Source organism: Crinia signifera, chromosome 6 (assembly GCF_055691185.1).
Source record: "Crinia signifera chromosome 6, ASM5569118v1, whole genome shotgun sequence".
NCBI lineage: Eukaryota > Metazoa > Chordata > Amphibia > Anura > Myobatrachidae > Crinia > Crinia signifera.
The window spans coordinates 1,819,837-1,839,405 of record NC_139222.1 but is presented as its reverse complement, the minus strand read 5'-3'; the positions used below and the strand labels follow the sequence as shown (position 1 = coordinate 1,839,405).

At 45.3% G+C, this 19,569-nt stretch overlaps 2 protein-coding genes across 2 annotated transcripts in view; both read left to right on the top strand.

Annotated features, from left to right (window-relative positions):
* LOC146009797 (uncharacterized) overlaps positions 1 to 19,569 on the top strand; it is a 928,908-nt gene that overhangs the window by 889,592 nt on the left and 19,747 nt on the right. Inside the window, exon 5 of the mRNA XM_083150264.1 lies at positions 12,390 to 13,669. Coding sequence (XP_083006390.1) covers positions 12,390 to 13,669 — 1,280 coding nt within the window. The remainder of the gene's footprint in view (positions 1 to 12,389; positions 13,670 to 19,569) is intronic.
* LOC146007346 (uncharacterized) lies at positions 62 to 12,381 on the top strand (the record flags this gene model as incomplete). Its single annotated transcript, XM_083145695.1, has 4 exons — positions 62 to 241; positions 11,708 to 11,786; positions 12,006 to 12,103; positions 12,253 to 12,381. Coding segments are annotated over exons 1-4 (486 nt in total), but the record flags the coding sequence as incomplete, so codon positions are not given.

The following is a 19,569-nucleotide window of genomic DNA, read 5'->3' as shown; positions in this document are numbered from 1 at the left end:
GTGCGTTCCGGATGACTTCCGCTCTGCGCGTTCCACATGACTTCCGCTCTGTGCGTTCCACATGACTTCTGCTCTTTTCGAACCATCAAAGGTTAATTGTGTTGGGCAAAAGGACCTCGGGGAGGAGAGGGGGAGGAGCGGGGGAGGAGAGGGGGAGGAGCAAGGTCGGGAGACGCCAACCAACCAAACATCCGACGAAAATCTCCCTCAATCAAAGACAAGGTTGTATCTGGAGCGGAAGGTAAATATACAGGGGAGCAGCCTGTAGTGTCTTATATTCTACAGGGGGAGCAGCTGTGTAGTGCCTTATATTCTACAGGGGGAGCAGCCTGTAGTGCCTTATATTCTACAGGTGGAGCAGCCTGTAGTGCCTGATATTATACAGGTGGAGCGGCCTGCGGTGCCTGATATTATACAGGGGGAGCAGCCTGCAGTGCCTGATATTATACAGGGGGAGCAGCCTGTAGTGCCTTATATTCTTCAGGGGGAGCAGCCTGTAGTGCCTGATATTATACAGCGGGGAGCAGCCTGCGGTGGCTGATATTATACAGGTGGAGCGGCCTGCGGTGCCTGATATTATACAGGGGGAGCGGCCTGCAGTGCCTGATATTATACAGGGGGAGCAGCCTGTAGTGTCTTATATTCTACATGGGGAGCAGCCTGTAGTGCCTTATATTCTACAGGGGGAGCAGCCTGTAGTGCCTGATATTATACAGTGGGGAGCAGCCTGTAGTGCCTGATATTATACAGGTGGAGCGGCCTGCGGTGCCTGATATTATACAGGGGGAGCAGCCTGCAGTGCCTGATATTATACAGGGGTAGCAGCCTGTAGTGCCTTATATTCTACAGGGGGAGCAGCCTGTAGTGCCTGATATTATACAGTGGGGAGCAGCCTGCGGTGCCTGATATTATACAGGGGGAGCAGCCTGCAGTGCCTCTTATATTCTACAGGGGGAGCAGCCTGTAGTGCCTGATATTATAAAGCGGGGTGCAGCCTGTAGTGCCTGATATTGTAAAGCGGGGTGCAGCCTACGGTGCCTCATATTATACAGGGGGGAGCGGCCTGCGGTGCCTCATATTATACAGGGGGGAGCGGCCTGTAGTGCCTTATATTCTACAGGGGGAGCAGCCTGTAGTGCCTGATATTATACAGGGGAGCAGTCTGTAGTGCCTGATATTATACAGCTGGGAGCAGCCTGCGGTGCCTGATATTATACAGGTGGAGCGGCCTGCGGTGCCTGATATTATACAGGGGGGAGAAGCCTGCGGTGCCTTATATTCTACAGGGGGAGCAGCCTGTAGTGCCTGATATTATACAGGGGAGCAGCCTGTAGTGCCTTATATTCTACAGGGGGAGCAGCCTGTAGTGCCTGATATTATACAGCGGAGAGCAGCCTGCGGTGGCTGATATTATACAGGTGGAGCGGCCTGCGGTGCCTGATATTATACTGGGGGAGCAGCCTGAGGTGCCTGATATTATACAGGGGGGAGGAGCCTGCGGTGCCTATCTTTATACAGGGGGAGCAGCCTGCGGTGCCTGATATTATACAGGGGGAGGAGCCTGCGGTGCCTGATGTTATACAGGGGGCGCAGCCTGCGGTGCCTGATATTATACAGGGGGAGCAGCCTGCGGTGCCTGATGTTATACAGGGGGGGCAGCCTGCGGTGCCTGATATTATACAGGGGGAGCAGCCTGCGGTGCCTGATATTATACAGGGCCTGATATTATACAGGAGGAGCAGCCTGTGGTGCCTGATATTATACAGGAGGAGCAGCCTGCGGTGCCTGATATTATACAGGGGGAGCAGCCTGCGGTGCCTGATATTATACAGGGGGAGCAGCCTGCGGTGCCTGATATTATACAGGGGGACCAGCCTGCGGTGCCTGATATTATACAGGGGGACCAGCCTGCGGTGCCTGATATTATACAGGGGGACCAGCCTGCGGTGCCTGATAATATACAGGGGGAGCAGCCTGTAGTGCCTGGTATTATACAGGGCCTTATATTATACAGGAGGAGCAGCCTGTGGTGCCTGATATTATACTGGAGGAGCAGCCTGCAATGTCTGATATTATACAGGGGAGCAGCCTGTAGTGCCTTATATTCTACAGGGGGAGCAGCCTGTAGTGCCTGATATTATACAGGGAAGCAGCCTGTAGTGCCTTATATTCTACAGGGGGAGCAGCCTGTAGGGCCTGATATTATACAGGGGGGGGCTGCCTGCGGTGCCTGATATTATACAGGGGGAGCAGCCTGCGGTGCCTGATATTATACAGGGGGAGCAGCCTGCGGTGCCTGATATTATACAGGAGGAGCAGCCTGTGTTGCCTGATATTATACAGGGGGACCAGCCTGCGGTGCCTGGTATTAGACAGGGGGAGCAGCCTGCGGTGCCTGATATTATACAGGGCCTGATATTATACAGGAGGAGCAGCCTGTGGTTCCTGATATTATACTGGAGGAGCAGCCTGCGGTGCCTGATATTATACAGGAAGAGATGCCTATGGTGTCCTGTTATTCTACAGGGGTGCAGCCTGTAGTGTCCTGATATTATACAGGAGGAGCAGCCTGTGGTGTTCTGTTATTATTATACAGGAGGAGTAGCCTGTGGTGCCTGATATTATACAGGAAGAGATGCCTGTGGTGTCCTGTTATTCTACAGGGTTGCAGCCTGTAGTGTCCTGATATTATACAGGAGGAGCAGCCTGTGGTGCTCTATTGTTATTATTATACAGGGGAGCAGCCTGTGGTGTTCTGTTATTATTATACAGGAGGAGTAGCCTGTGGTCTCCTGTTATTGTACAGGGGTGCAGCCCGTGGTGTCCTGATATTATACAGGGGGGAGCAGCCTGTGGTGTTCTGTTATTATTTTACAGGAGGAGCAGCCTGTGGTGTCCTGTTATTATTATGCAGGGGGAGCAGCCCGTAGTGTCCTGTTACTATTATACAGGAGGAGCAGCCTGTGGTGTCCTGTTATTATTATACAGGGGGCGCAGCCTGTGTGTCCTGTTGTTATTATACAGGAGGAGCAGCCCGTAGTGTCCTGTTATTATTATACAGGGGGAGCAGCCTGTGGTGTCCTGTTAATATTATACAGGGGGAGCAGCCTGTGGTGTCCTGTTATTATTATGCAGGGGGAGCAGCCCGTAGTGTCCTGTTACTATTATACAGGAGGAGCAGCCTGTGGTGTCCTGTTATTATTATACAGGGGGCGCAGCCTGTGTGTCCTGTTGTTGTTATTATTATTATTATTATACTTAGTGTTCATTGTAACACCCACCATCTTTGAAAACCCATGCAGTTCCTCTTCCCTGCCTGGGGTGTCGATGTCTGCTGTAGTGCTTCTAGCACAGCGTGGTCTGTATATCAGGACTGATATGCAAACCAGACCTGTGCTAGAAACACCACAGCAGACAGCGACACCCCAGGCAGGGAAGAGGAACTGCATGGGGTTTCAAAGATGGTGGGTGTTAGAATGAACACTAATACAGGGGAGCAGTATGTGGTGTCCTGTTATTATACAGGAGGAGGAGCCCTTTGTGTCGTCTTATTATTATTATTATTATACAGGGGGAGCAGCCTGTGCATCCTGTTATTATTATACAGGGGGAGCAGCCTGTGGTGTCCTGTTGTTGTTGTTGTTGTTGTTGTTATTATTATTATATAGTGCAGCAGCCTGTAGTGTCCTATCATTATTACTACACAGGGGGAGCAGCCTGTTGTTGTTGTTGTTGTTGTTATTATACAGGTGGAGCAGCCTGTGGTGTCTTGTTGTTGTTGTTGTTGTTATTATTATTATACAGGGGAGCAGCCTGTGGTGTCCTGTTTTTATACAGGGGAGCAGCCAGTGGTGTCCTGTTGTTGTTATTCAGGTGGAGCATCCTGTGGTGTCCTGTTGTTGTTGTTGTTGTTGTTGTTGTTGTTGTTGTTATTGTTATTATTATATAGGGCAGCAGCCTGTAGTGTCCTATCATTATTACTACACAGAGGGAGCAGCCTGTTGTTGTTGTTATTATACAGGGGGAGCAGCCTGTGGTGTCCTGTTGTTGTTGTTGTTATTATTATACAGGGGGAACAGCCTGTAGTGTCATGTTGTTATTATATGGGGGTAGCAGCCTGTGATGTGCTGTTATTATTATTATTATTATTATTATTATTATTATTATTATTATTATTATTATATAGGAGGAGCAGCCTGTGGTGATTTTATTATTATACAGGTGGAGCAGCCTGTGGTGTCATGTTGTTGTTGTTGTTGTTGTTGTTATTATTATTATACAGGGAGAGCAGCCTGTGGTGTCCTGTTGTTGTTATTCAGGTGGAGCATCCTGTGGTGACATTGTTGCTGTTGTTGTTGTTGTTATTATTATTATTATTATACAGGGAGAGCAGCCTGTGGTGTCCTGTTTTTATACAGGGGGAGCAGCCTGTGGTGTCTTATTATTATTATTGTTATTATTATTATACAGTATAACATTAGTCCGGATGCCTGGCGCTTTTCAGGGATTACAATTCAACTTTTAAATAGCCGCGCCGCAGACCTGATATTACACTGACACAGCAGCAGCCGGGTGAGTTGTGCGCAAGCTAAATCTGGTCGCCACGGCGACCTGGCGCCCGGGTTTTGTCGAGCCCTGACTTAATCCTTGTTTAACCAATAAAAAAGTCTGTAATCGACTTTGCAAAATCAAGATAAATAAATCTCCCAGGCCAGCTGTCTGACATCCTAGGGTTCTAATGGAACTGAGCCCAGAAATAGTAGGCCATTAGACATGATTTTCCTCCATGTTGCTAAAGCCTTCGACACCGTACCACACAAGAGATTGATAAATAAAATGGAGGACCTGGGATTAGGGGCAAATATCTGCAGATGTGTAGGGAACTGGCTGTGTAATAGAGAACAAAGAGTGGTCGTGAATGGTGCCGTATCAGATATGATACCGGTACTAAGTGGAGTGCCCCAGGGTTCGGTTCTAGGGCCCATTTTGTTTAACATATTTATTAACGATATTGGGATGGGGTTACTCAGCAATGTATCCATCTTTGCAGACGATACAAAACTGAGCAGAGTTATTAAATCATCAGAAGATGTCACCACGCTTCAACATGATCTTGACAATCTAGATGAGTGGGCAAAAAAGTGAAAGATGAGGTTCAATGTGGACAAATGTAAGGTCATGCACTTTGGGAGACATAACCAGAGGGTTATTTATAACCTAAGCGGGGATGTTGTCGGTTGAAAGTAATAACTCAAGCGACCAGGTTCTAGGATACAAAGTGTTAAATATGGAGACTGACACAGGACATTTCAAAACAAAGATAAACATTTATTTAAGCTACAATAATAAAAACATGCAAATAAGTAACAAGTTAATACTCAGCTTTTATCTCAGATGTTATAAGATCTGTCCTGGATGGTTGTCATCAGTAGTTTAAAGAATAAAAGTCCAGTCGTCCTCAGGGTCCCTCTTAGTAACTCCACTGGGTTATTACACTGAGGTGGATTAGAAGTCTGTGTCTGCTGCAGACAGATGTAGCTTCAGGAACTTCTGCTATGTAAAAGTCTCTAGGCTTTATACCCATTCTGTGAAACTGGATGTAGCAGTCTGTGCACGATAGAAATTATCCAATATGACACGATTCCCGTTCACATAGTTATGGACACAATAGCCCATACAGCTTACTAGACAGTTCCGATCAGACATACTGATAGCAGGAACATATATTTATTATAATCACTGGCTACACTTCCTACTCACTATATCTTCCACACCAGGGGGGTTATTCTAGTTCATTCTTTCTGACAAAATCCTTCTTAGATGGACAAAACCATGTGCACTGCAGGTGGGGCAGATGTAACATGTGCAGAGAGAGTTAGATTTGGGTGGGGTTTTTCTTCAAAGTGAGATCTATATTGCAGTGTAAAATCATGCAGTCAGTATTTTCCCTGCACAGAAACAAAATAACTCACCCAAATCTAATTCTCTATGCACATGTTACATCTGCCCCCCTGCAGTGCACATGGTTTTGTCCATCTAAGAAGGATTTTGTCAGAAAGAATGAACTAGAATAAACCCCCAGGTCAAGGGTAAAGACAGCTGGCACTTAGAATGGAACTATATTTCTAACTGGTGCCTATATGTCTGTAAAAACACTAATCCTAATAAAAAGTACATTTATATAACAATGAAGTTATACCGATACAAAATGGAGTTTATACATGACAAAATGGCATCCAAAAAGTAGTTAAAAATATCACCCTATACAGGGGATGAATTGGGTAAATCAGTACTCGAAAAGGATCTAGGAGTCCAAATAGACAACGAACTAGGGGTGTAGTGCTCAATGTAATATAGCAACTAAAAAGGCCAATAAAACTCTAGCATGCATTAAAAGGGGCATGGAAACTAGGGACTCAAAAGTGATTATGCCTCTGTACAAATCATTGGTTAGACCGCACCTCGAATACGCAGTGCAGTTCTGGGCCCCGCACTATAAAAAGGACATCATAGAATTAGAAAAAATCCAAAGAAGAGCAACAAAGCTTATTAGGGGAATGGAGAATTTAAGCTACGAGGAGAGATTAAGCAATCTGGGACTATTTACACTAGAGAAGAGACGATTAAGGGGGGACATGCTCAACATGTACAAATATATCAGGGGCCAATATAAGGAACTGGCAAACACCCTTTTTTCTACTAGAAAGTAATCTAGGACACGAGGGCACGAGTTTAGATTAGAAGGAAAAAAAAAGATTTGGTTCAGTTAGAAGGAAAAATTTCTTTACAGTCAGAGCCGTCAAACTTTGGAACTCTCTTCCTGGAGAAGTGGTGTCGGCAGACACTATAAATACATTTAAAATAAGGCTGGACAAACATTTATTGGTTATTAACATCCATGGGTAGAGTTAGGAAACATAATCCATTTCCAATATACCTGAGCATACTATACTGGAAGGGACAAGCTATTATAAAACCAGGCTGAACTTAATGGACGCAAGTCTTTATTCAGCCCTACCTACTATGTATGTATGTATTATACTTACTCTACATAGATTTGATTTTCATCAGGCACGGTACCAAGGGACTGGCAAATAGCAGATGTAGCGCCTTTATTTAAAAAGGGCAATAAAACACATCCAGGAAATGATAGACCTGTAAGTCTGACATCTGTACTGGGCAATTACTGGAGCCTATATTAAGGGATATGAGATTTGTGAGAGATATGTCATGTCAAACTAATCAAATTAGCTTCTGTAAGGAAGTGAGTGGAAATTTAGACCATGGCAGCTCAGTAGATGTGGTCTACTTTGATTTCGCTAAGGCCTTTGATACAGTGCCTCATATGAAGCTGGTCTACAAAATATGGGAGCTGGGTCTAGGAAACCACATTTGTGCTTGGGTCCAAAATTGGCTGGAGAATAGGGAACAGAGAGTAGTGGTAAATGGAACATTTTCAAATTGGGCTAAAGTTTTAAGTAGTGCACCTCAAGATTCTGTGCTGGGGTCACTGCTTTCATATATATATATATAGCCATGGCGATGGTCTAAGGAGCAAAGACCAATAAGGTATTACCATGCATACAATAGGGACTAGAGGCGAGGGAAGGCATTGTAACCATGCCACTGTATATATCATTGGTGCAACTTCATCTAGAATACAGTGTACAGTTCTGGGCACCACTCCATAAAAATAAGACACCTTGCGACTAGAAACGTTTCATGATCTGGAGTCATTAGGCTACAAGAAAGGCTATCCAGGTTAGGGAAGATAACCCTCGGCTATGAGAAAGGCTAGCCACGTTAGGGATGGTTACATTGGGCTATGAGGAAAGGCTGGCCAGGTTAGGGATGGTTACATTGGGCTATGAGGAAAGGCTAGCCAGGTTAGGTGTGGTTACATTGGGATATGAGGAAAGGCTAGCCAGGTTAGGTGTGGTTACATTGGGCTATGAGGAAAGGCTAGCCAGGTTAGGTGTGGTTACATTGGGATATGAGGAAAGGCTAGCTAGGTTAGGGGTGGTTACATTGGGATATGAGGAAAGGCTAGCCAAGTTAGGGATGGTTACATTGGTATATGAGAAAAGGCTAGCCAGGTTACGGATGGTTACATTGGGCTATGAGGAAAGGCTAGTCAGGTTAGTGATGGTTACAGTGGGCTATGAGGAAAGGCTAGCCAGGTTAGGGGCAGTTACATTGGGCTATGAGGAAAGGCTAGCCAGGTTAGGGATGGTTACATTGGGCTATGAGGAAAGGCTAGCCAGGTTAGGTATAGTTAAATTGGTCTATGAGGAAAGGCTAGCCAGGTTAGGGATGGTTACATTGGAATATGAGGAAAGGCTAGCCAGGTTAGGTGTGGTTACATTGGTCTATGAGGAAAGGCTAGCCAGGTTAGGTATAGTTACATTGGGGTATGAGGAAAGGCTAGCCAGGTTAGGCGTGGTTACATTGGGCTATGAGGAAAGGCTAGCCAGGTTAGGGCTGGTTACATTGGGCTATGAGGAAAGGCTAGCCAGGTTAGGGATGATAACACTGGGCTATGAGAAAGGCTAGCCAGGTTAGGAATGGTTACCTTGGGCTATGAGGAAAGGCTAGCCAGGTTAGGTATGGTTACATAGGGCTATGAGGAAAGGCTAGCCAGGTTAGGTATGGTTACATTGGGATATGAGGAAAGGCTAGCCAGGTTAGGGATGGTTACATTGGGATATGAGGAAAAGCTAGCCAGGTTAGGGATGGTTACATTGGGCTATGAGGAAAGGCTAGCCAGGTTAGGGATGGTTACATTGGGATATGAGGAAAGACTAGCCAGGTTAGGGATGGTTACATTGGGCTGTGAGGATAGGCTAGCCAGGTTAGGGATGGTTACATTGGGCTGTGAGGATAGGCTAGCCAGGTTAGGGATGGTTACATTGGGCTGTGAGGAAAGGCTAGCCAGGTTAGGGATGTTTACATTGGGCTATGAAGAAAGGCTAGCCAGGTTAGGGATAGTTACATTGGGATATGAGGAAAGGCTAGCCAGGTTAGGGGTGGTTTCATTGGGCTATGAGGAAAGGCTAGTCAGGTTAGGGGTGGTTACATTGGGCTATGAGAAATGGCTAGCCAGGTTAGGGATGGTTACATTGGGCTATGAGGAAAGGATAGCCAGGTTAGGGATGTTACATTGGGCTATGAGGAAAGGATAGCCAGGTTAGGTATGGTTACATAAGGCTATGAGGAAAGGCTAGCCAGGTTAGGAATAGTTACATTGGGCTATGAGGAAAGGCTAGCCAGGTTAGGTATAGTTACATTGGTCTATGAGGAAAGGCTAGCCAGGTAAGGCATGGTTACATTGGGTTATGAGGAAAGGCTAGCCAGGTTAGGGATGGTTACATTGGGCTATGAGGAAAGGCTAGCCAGGTTAGGTATGGTTACATTGGGCTATGAGGAAAGGCTAGCCAGGTTAGGTATAGTTACATTGGTCTATGAGGAAAATCTAGCCAGGTTAGGTATAGTCACATTGGGGTATGAGGAAAGGCTAGCCTGGTAAGGCGTGGTTACATTGGGCTATGAGGAAAGGCTAGCCAGGTTAGGGCTGGTTACATTGGGCTATGAGGAAAGGATAGCCAGGTTAGGTGTACTTACATTGGGCTATGAGGAAAGGCTAGCCAGGTTAGGGATGATAACACTGGGCTATGAGAAAGGCTATCCAGGTTAGGAATGGTTACCTTGGGCTATGAGGAAAGGCTAGCCAGGTTAGGGATGGTTACATTGGGCTATGAGGAATGGCTAGCCAGGTTAGGGATGGTTACATTGGGCTATGAGGAAAGGCTAGCCATGTTAGGTATGGTTACATTGGGCTATGAGGAAAGGCTAGCCAGGTTAGGTATAGTTACATTGGGGTATGAGGAAAGGCTAGCCAGGTAAGGCGTGGTTACATTGGGCTATGAGGAAAGGCTAGCCAGGTTAGGTATGGTTACATTGGGCTATGAGAAAAGGATAGCCAGGTAAGGTATAGTTAGATTGGTCTATGAGGAAAGGCTAGCCAGGTTAGGTATGGTTACATTGGTCTATGAGGAAAGGCTAGCCAGGTTAGGTGAATTTACATTGGGCTATGAGGAAAGGCTATCCAGGTTAGGAATGGTTACCTTGGGCTATGAGGAAAGGCTAGCCAGGTTAGGTATGGTTACATAGGGCTATGAGGAAAGGCTAGCCAGGTTAGGGATGGTTACATTGGGCTATGAGGAAAGGCTAGCCAGGTTAGGTATGGTTACATTGGGATATGAGGAAAGGCTAGCCAGGTTAGGGATGGTTACATTGGGCTATGATGAATGGCTAGCCAGGTTAGGGATGGTTACATTGGGCTATGAGGAAAGGATAGCCAGGTTAGGTGCAGCCACATTGGGCTATGAGGAAAGGCTAGCCAGGTTAGGTGTAGTTACATTGGGCTATGAGGAAAGGCTAGCCAGGTTAGGGATGGTTACATTGGGTTTTGAGGAAAGGCTAGCCAGGTTAGGGATGGTTACATTGGGCTATGAGGAAAGGCTAGCCAGGTTAGGGATGGATACATTGGGCTATAAGGAAAGGCTAACCAGGTTAGGGATGGTTACATTGGGATATGAGGAAAGGCTAGCCAGGTTAGGTATGGTTTCATTGGGCTATGAGGAAAGGCTAGTCAGGTTAGGTGTGGTTACATTGGGCTAGGAGGAAAGGCTAGCTAGGTTAGGGTTGGTTACATTGGGCTATGAGGAATGGCTAGCCAGGTTAGGGATGGTTACATTGGGCTATGAGGAAAGGATAGCCAGGTTAGGTGCGGCCACATTGGGCTATGAGGAAAAGCTAGCCAGGTTAGGTGTAGTTACATTGGGCTATAAGGAAAGGCTAGCCAGGTTAGGGGTGGTTACATTGGGCTATGAGGAAAGGCTAGCCAGGTTAGGTACGTTACATTGGGATATGAGGAAAGGCTAGCCAGGTTAGGGATGGTTACATTGGGCTATGAGGAAAGTTTAGCCAGGTTAGGGGTGGTTACATTGGGCTATGAGGAATGGCTAGCCAGGTTAGGGATGGTTACATTGGGCTATGAGGAGAGTTTAGCCAGGTTAGGGGTGGTTACATTGGGCTATAAGGAAAGGCTAGCCAGGTTAGAGATGGTTACATTGGGCTGTGAGGAAAGGCTAGCCAGGTTAGGTATGGTTACATAAGGCTATGAGGAAAGGCTAGCCAGGTTCGGTATGGTTACATTGGGCTATGAGGAAAGGCTAGCCAGGTTAGGAATAGTTACATTGGGCTATGAAGAAAGGCTAGCCAGGTTAGGTGTGTTTAACATCAGGAGATGTGACCAGAGAGGGGACTTTTGGGAATGAAGCATTATACAGTAACACTGGGGGATGTGACAGGAGAGGTGACTGCTGGGAATGAGACGTTATACAGTAACATTGGGATGTGACAGGAGAGGTGACTGCTAGGAATGGGACATTATACAGTAACACCGGGGGATGTGACTGCTAGGAATGGGACATTATACAGTAACATCGGGGGATGTGACCGGAGAGGTGACTGCTAGGAATGGGACATTATACAGTAACACCGGGGGTTGTGACCGGAGAGGTGAATGCTGGGAATTGGACATTATACAGTAACACTGGGGGATGTGCCTGGGTGATGACTGTATCATTGTGTGTGTCAGGTGCCTATAAGGTGTCAGGATGTCACTGTCTATCTCTCCATGCAGGAGGGGGAGTATATAGAGGAACACAGGGGTCTGTACAAGGACGTGATGATGGAGAATCACCGGCCCCTCACATCACTGGGTAAGAGGAGACATTTATTGTACAGGGGAGAGCAGGTATGGGGGTCCCCTATATACACCCAGCATCTGATATCACATATATACCAATGTACTCAGTCACTGTGTGTCTCCTACAGATGGGCTCAGTAACAGGAATACCCCAGAGAGATGTCCCCGTCCTCTGTATTCCCAGGATAATCACATATATACAATGTCCTCAGTCACTGTGTGTCTCCTACAGATGGGCCCAGTAACCGGAATACACCAGAGAGATGTCCCCGTCCTCTGTATTCCCAGGATTCTACAGAGGAGAATCTCAGGACCCCACAGGAGGATCAGGTAGGTGGGATTTAGGGTCTTGCCAATACTCCAAAGTGACTATCGCTATATGATCTGTACAGAATCTGTTTATCTTATACACTAATTCTAAAGTGTTCAAGTTCAGATATTGAAATCAGACAATTTCTATTGTTGTATAAATTACTTAGGGTGAATATCTGCCTAATATTAAGATAGAAGATACAGAGGGAGAAGAAGAGACGTATGTGACGGATATGAAGGCAGAATATAAAGAGGAAGAAACATATGTGACTGATATGAAGGCAGAATATACAGGAGGAGAAGAAGAGACGTATGTGACTGATATGAAGGCAGAAGGTACAGAGGGAGAAGAAGAGACGTATGTGACTGATATGAAGGCAGAAGGTACAGAGGGAGAAAAAGACACGTATGTGAATGATATGAAGGCAGAAGATACAGAGGTAGAAGAAGAGACGTATGTGACTGATATGAAGGCAGAAGGTACAGAGGGAGAAGAAGAGACGTATGTGACTGATATGAAGACAGAAGATACAGAGGGAGTAGAAGAGATGTATGTGACTGATATGAAGGCAGAAGATACAGAGGGAGAAGAAGAGACGTATGTGACTGATATGAAGGCAGAAGATACAGAGGGAGGAGAAGAGACGTATGTGACTGATATGAAGGCAGAATATACAGAGGTTGTAGAAGAGACATATGTGACTGATTTGAAGGTAGAAGATACAGCTGGAGAAGAGATGTATGTGACTGATATGAAGACCGAAGGTACAGAGGGAGAAGAAGAGACAGATGTGACTGATATGAAGGCAGAAGAGACGTATGTGACTGATATGAAGGCAGAATATACAGAGGGAGAAGAAGAGACGTATGTGACTGATATGAAGGCAGAAGGTACAGAGGGAGAAGAGACGTATGTGACTGATTTGAAGGTAGAAGATACAGAGGGAGGAGAAGAGACGTATGTGACTGATATGAAGGCAGAAGGTACAGAGGGAGAAGAAGAGACATATGTGACTGATATGAAGGTAGAAGATACAGAGGGAGGAGAAGAGACGTATGTGACTGATATGAAGGCAGAAGATACAGAGGTAGGAGAAGAGAGGTATGTGACTGATATGAAGGCAGAAGATACAGAGGGAGAAGAAGAGACGTATGTGACTGATATGAAGGCAGACGATACAGAGGGAGAAGAGACGTATGTGACTGATATGAAGGCAGAAGATACAGAGGGAGGAGAAGAGACGTATGTGACGGATATGAAGGCAGAAGGTCCAGAGGGAGAAGAAGAGACGTATGTGACTGATATGAAGGCAGAAGATACAGAGGGAGAAGAAGAGACGTATGTGACTGATATGAAGGCAGAAGGTACAGAGGGAGAAGAAGAGACATATGTGACTGATATGAAGGCAGAAGATACAGATGGAGGAGAAGAGACATATGTGACTGATATGAAGGCAGAAGATACAGAGGGAGGAGAGACATATGTGACTGATATGAAGGCAGAAAATACAGAGGGAGAAGAGACGATTGTTAGCGATGTTCAGAAGTGTAAGGAAGAGGAAATCCATACAGATATGAGAACAAGTGAGTAAAAAACACATATCTTGTACATCAGAAACCATCAGCCCCTATTATACTCCTGCTCTCCCCCTCACATCATGTCACTGTGTGTTACCAGCCCAGAGATCTGACCAGTCTCCTCCCCGCACTCTCTGGTGTATCTCATACATCAGAAGCCATCAGCCCCTATTATACTTCTGCTCTCCCCCTCACATAATGTCACTGTGTGTGTTACCAGCCCAGAGATGTGACCAGTCTCCTCCCCACACTCTCTGGTGTATCTCATACATCAGGATCCATCAGCCCCTATTATACTCCTGCTCTCCCCCTCACATCATGTCACTGTGTGTTACCAGCCCAGAGATCTGACCAGTCTCCTCCCCGCACTCTCTGGTGTATCTCATACATCAGGAGCCATAAGCCCCTATTATACTCCTGCTCTCCCCTCACATCATGTCACTGTGTTACCAGCCCAGAGATCTGACCAGTCTCCTCCCTGCACTCTCTGGTGTATCTCGTACATCAGCAGCCATCAGCCCCTATTATACTCCTGCTCTCCCCTTCACATCATGTGACTGTGTGTTACCAGCCCAGAGATCTGACCAGTCTCCTCCCGCACTCTGGTGTATCTCATACATCAGCAGCCATCAGCCCCTATTATACTCCTGCTCTCCCCCTCACATCATGTCACTGTGTATTACCAGCCCAGAGATCTGACCAGTCTCCTCCCCGCACTCTCTGGTGTATCTCATACATCAGGAACCATCAGCCCCTATTATACTCCTGCTCTCCCCCTCACATCATGTCACTGTGTATTACCAGCCCAGAGATCTGACCAGTCTCCTCCCCGCACTCTCTGGTGTATCTCGTACATCAGCAGCCATCAGCCCCTATTATACTCCTGCTCTCCCCCTCACATCATGTCACTGTGTGTTACCAGCCCAGAGATCTGACCAGTCTCCTCCCCGCACTCTCTGGTGTATCTCATACATCAGGAGCCATCAGCCCCTATTATACTCCTGCTCTCCCCCTCACATCATGTCACTGTGTATTACCAGCCCAGAGATCTGACCAGTCTCCTCCCCGCACTCTCTGGTGTATCTCATACATCAGCAGCCATCAGCCCCTATTATACTCCTGCTCTCCCCCTCACATCATGTCACTGTGTGTTACCAGCCCAGAGATCTGACCAGTCTCCTCCTCACATTCTACATAGGAGAGATCCACTGGTGATGTGCTCTCTGTATTATGGGGAGAGATCCATTGATGATGTGCTATCCTGATTATAGGGGGAGATATTATCAATATCGATATAAATGTAACCAGAAGGACAATAAGTGAAATGTGCAGTTTACGTAATCTTTCCGTAACCTGCTAACCCTTTAAACCTAGCTACGTGCGAACAAAGCGTAGCGCAGCCTAGCGGACCTTTTTCCGTGTATTGTACACACTGGATCGACACCAGTAATTGAGTATCCCTTCGCAGTACTTAGTACCTAAACTGCGAATACCTTTTAAGGACAATGTCCGTAATAAACTTTTATCGCCAGATGCGAATGAGAGTCGAGACAAAGATGTAACTCAAAGTGAGGAGATTGAATCTCCTAATAATATATTAGGCCCTAGCGGACAGCAGGAGGTTACAGAAAGAAGGAACACAGTATAACACGTGATACAGTTAAATTAACAACACTAAGTACACTTTAAACTAACAGGGGAACAGATACAGAATATAATCAGCCACACTACACATACAGGAATACAAATGTTACCGTCATATACTGTAGAAATATCACAGCGCAGTCCGGTCGGAGCTCGCTATGTTCAAATAGAACTTTAGCCCGGTCAGTGATGAAGGGATAGATGCAGTGCCGAAGAGAGTGAGCCAGCTCAGGGATAGCTATCTTTATCATTTTCAGACAAAGGGGGGTCAAAGGCCGTTTCCATTGGTTAAGGGTTCAAATGTCAAGTCCTCAGGGATTGGGGCAAAGTACAGCACTTTACATGGATTGGTGGAGAAGGAATGTGTTCCTGAGTCCTTTGTCAGCTGGCATCGTCATAGGAGGTCGTAAATCAACAGAAAGAACTGGCTACATCCTGATCTTTTGTCTTTCCCAGGACACATGGCAAAAGTACATATAATAAGGATTGTGTCCGTAATTATCAGACCATAGTACTTGCGAATATTTAGCTGCGACCGGAATGCTGCGCACGGGGCACGGAACATAAAGATACCAAACATGTACAGAAACAATCGTGTATTATTGGTTAAACTATGTGTAGTGCACTAAACCTTTAATAAAATATATTTTATTCCGTGTTACTGTGGGATATGAATTTATGTGCATTAGTATGGCGGCTCTTAAGGTTTGCTTCGCTACACAGAACCTGTGTATAATACTTTATTTGCGCAGCTCTGCGAACCAAAATGGCGGCCATACTAGTCTAAAATGGCGTGAATGTAATTTGACTTTAACAATATCCATGAATGATGTGCTATCAATATTATGGGCGGAGAGATCCATTGATGATGTGCTATCTGTATTATGGGCGGAGAGATCCATTGATGGTGTGCTAACTGTATTATGGGCAGAGAGATCCATTGATGATGTGCTATCTGTATTTATGTGGGAGATCCATTGATGATGTGCTATCTGTATTATGGGGGTATACATTGATAATGAGCTATACAAGTATGTATTATGGGGGAGATCCATTGATGATGTGCTATCTGTATTATGGGGGGAGAGATCCATTGATGATGTGATATCTGTATTATGTGGGAGATCCATTGATGATGTGCTATCTGTATTATGGGGGTATACATTGATAATGAGCTATACAAGTATGTATTATGGGGGAGATCCATTGATGATGTGCTATCTGTATTATGGGGGAGATCCATTGATGATGTGCTATCTGTGTTATGGGGGGGGGGAGATCCATTGATGATGTGCTATCTGTATTATGGGGGAGATCCATTGATGATGTGCTATCTGTATTATGGGGGGAGATCCATTGATGATGTGCTATCTGTATTATGGGGGAGATCCATTGATGATGTGCTATCTGTATTATGGGGGGAGATCCATTGATGATGTGATATCTGTATTATGGGGAGAGATCCATTGATGATGTGCTATCTGTATTATGGGGGAGATCCATTGATGAAGTGCTATCTGTATTATGGGGGGAGTGATCCATTGATGATGTGCTATCTGTATTATGGGGGGAGATCCATTGATGATGTGATATCTGTATTATGGGGAGAGATCCATTGATGATGTGCTATCTGTATTATGGGGGGAGAGATCCATTGATGATGTGCTATCCGTATTGTGGGGGGAGATCCATTGATGATGTGCTATCTGTATTATGGGAGGAGAGATCCATTGATGATGTGCTATCTGTATTACGGGGGGGGGGGGAGATCCATTGATGATGTGCTATCTGTATTATGGGGAGAGATCCATTGATTATGTGCTATCTGTATTATGGGGGGAGTGATCCATTGATGATGTGCTATCTGTATTATGGGGGGGAGATCCATTGATGATGTGCTATCTATATTATGGGCGGAGAGATCCATTGATGATGTGCTCTCTGTATTATGGGGAGAGATCCATTGATGATGTGATATCTGTATTATGGGGGGAGAGATCCATTGATGATGTGCTATCTGTATTATGGGGGGAGATCCATTGATGATGTGCTATCTGTATTATGGGGGAGATCCATTGATGATGTGCTATCTGTATTATGGGGGGGAGAGATCCATTGATGATGTGCTATCTGTATTATGGGGGGAGAGATCCATTGATGATGTGCTATCTGTATTATGGGGGGGGAGAGATCCATTGATGATGTGCTATCTGTATTATGGGGGGAGAGATCCATTGATGATGTGCTATCTGTATTATGGGGGGAGAGATCCATTGATGATGTGCTATCCGTATTATGGGGGGAGAGATCCATTGATGATGTGCTATCTGTATTATGGGGAGAGATCCATTGATGATGAGCTATCTGTATTATGGGGGAGAGATCCATTGATGATGTACTATCTGTATTATGGGGAGAGATCCATTGATGATGTGCTATCTGTATTATGGGGAGAGATCCATTGATTATGTGCTATCTGTATTATGGGGGAGAGATCCATTGATGATGTGCTATCTGTATTATGGGAGAGATCCATTGATGATGTGATATCTGTATTATGGGGGGAGATCCATTGATGATGTGCTATCTGTATTAAGGGGGGAGATCCATTGATGATGTGCTATCTGTATTATGGGGAGAGATCCATTGATGATGTGCTATCTGTATTATGGGGAGAGATCCATTGATGATGTGCTATCTGTATTATGGGGGAGAGATCCATTGATGATGTGCTATCTGTATTATGGGGGAGATCCATTGATGTTGTGCTATCTGTATTATGGGGAGAGATCCATTGATGATGTGCTATCTGTATTATGGGGAGAGATCCATTGATGATGTGCTATCTGTATTATGGGGAGAGATCCATTGATGATGTGCTATCTGTATTATGGGGGAGAGATCCATTGATGATGTGCTATCTGTATTATGGGGGAGATCCATTGATGATGTGCTATCTGTATTATGGGGGGAGTGATCCATTGATGATGTGCTATCTGTATTATGGGGGGAGTGATCCATTGATGATGTGCTATCTGTATTATGGGGGGAGTGATCCATTGATGATGTGCTATCTGTATTATGGGGGAGATCCATTGATGATGTGATATCTGTATTATGGGGGAGAGATCCATTGATGATGTGCTATCTGTATTATGGGAGGAGAGATCCATTGATGATGAGCTATCTGTATATAGGGGGATGGGGGAGAGATCCATTGATGATGTGCTATCTGTATTATGGGGGGAGATCCATTGATGATGTGCTATCTGTATTATGGGAGAGATCCATTGATGATGTGCTATCTGTATTATGGGGGAAGAGATCCATTGATGATGAGCTATCTGTATTATGGGGGGAGAGATCCATTGATGATGTGATATCTGTATTATGGGGGGGGGGGGGGAGATCCATTGATGATGTGATATCTGTATTATGGGGGAGATCCATTGATGATGTGCTATCTGTATTATGGGGGAGATCCATTGATGATGTGCTATCTGTATTATGGGGGAGAGATCCATTGATGATGTGCTATCTGTATTATGGGGGGAGAGATCCATTGATGATGTGCTATCTGTATTATGGGGGAGATCCATTGATGATGTGCTATCTGTATTATGGGGGAGATCCATTGATGATGTGCTATCTGTATTATGGGGGAGATCCATTGATGATGGGATATCTGTATTATGGGGGAGATCCATTGATGATGTGCTATCTGTATATAGGGGGATGGGGGAGAGATCCATTGATGATGTGCTATCTGTATTATGGGGAGAGATCCATTGATGATGTGATATCTGTATTATGGGGGGAGATCCATTGATGATGTGCTATCTGTATTATGAGGGAGAGATCCATTGATGATGTGCTATCTGTATTATGGGGAGAGATCCATTGATGATGTGCTATCTGTATTATGGGGGGAGATCCATTGATGATGTGCTATCTGTATTATGAGGGAGAGATCCATTGATGATGTGCTATCTGTATTATGGGGAGAGATCTATTGATGATGTGCTATCTGTATTATGGGGAGAGATCCATTGATGATGTGCTATCTGTATTATGGGGGAGATCCATTGATGATGTGCTATCTGTATTATGGGGGAGAGATCCATTGATGATGTGCTATCTGTATTATGGGAGGAGAGATCCATTGATGATGTGCTATCTGTATTATGGGGAGAGATCCATTGATGATGTGCTATCTGTATTATGGGGCGAGATCCATTGATGATGTGCTATCTGTATTATGG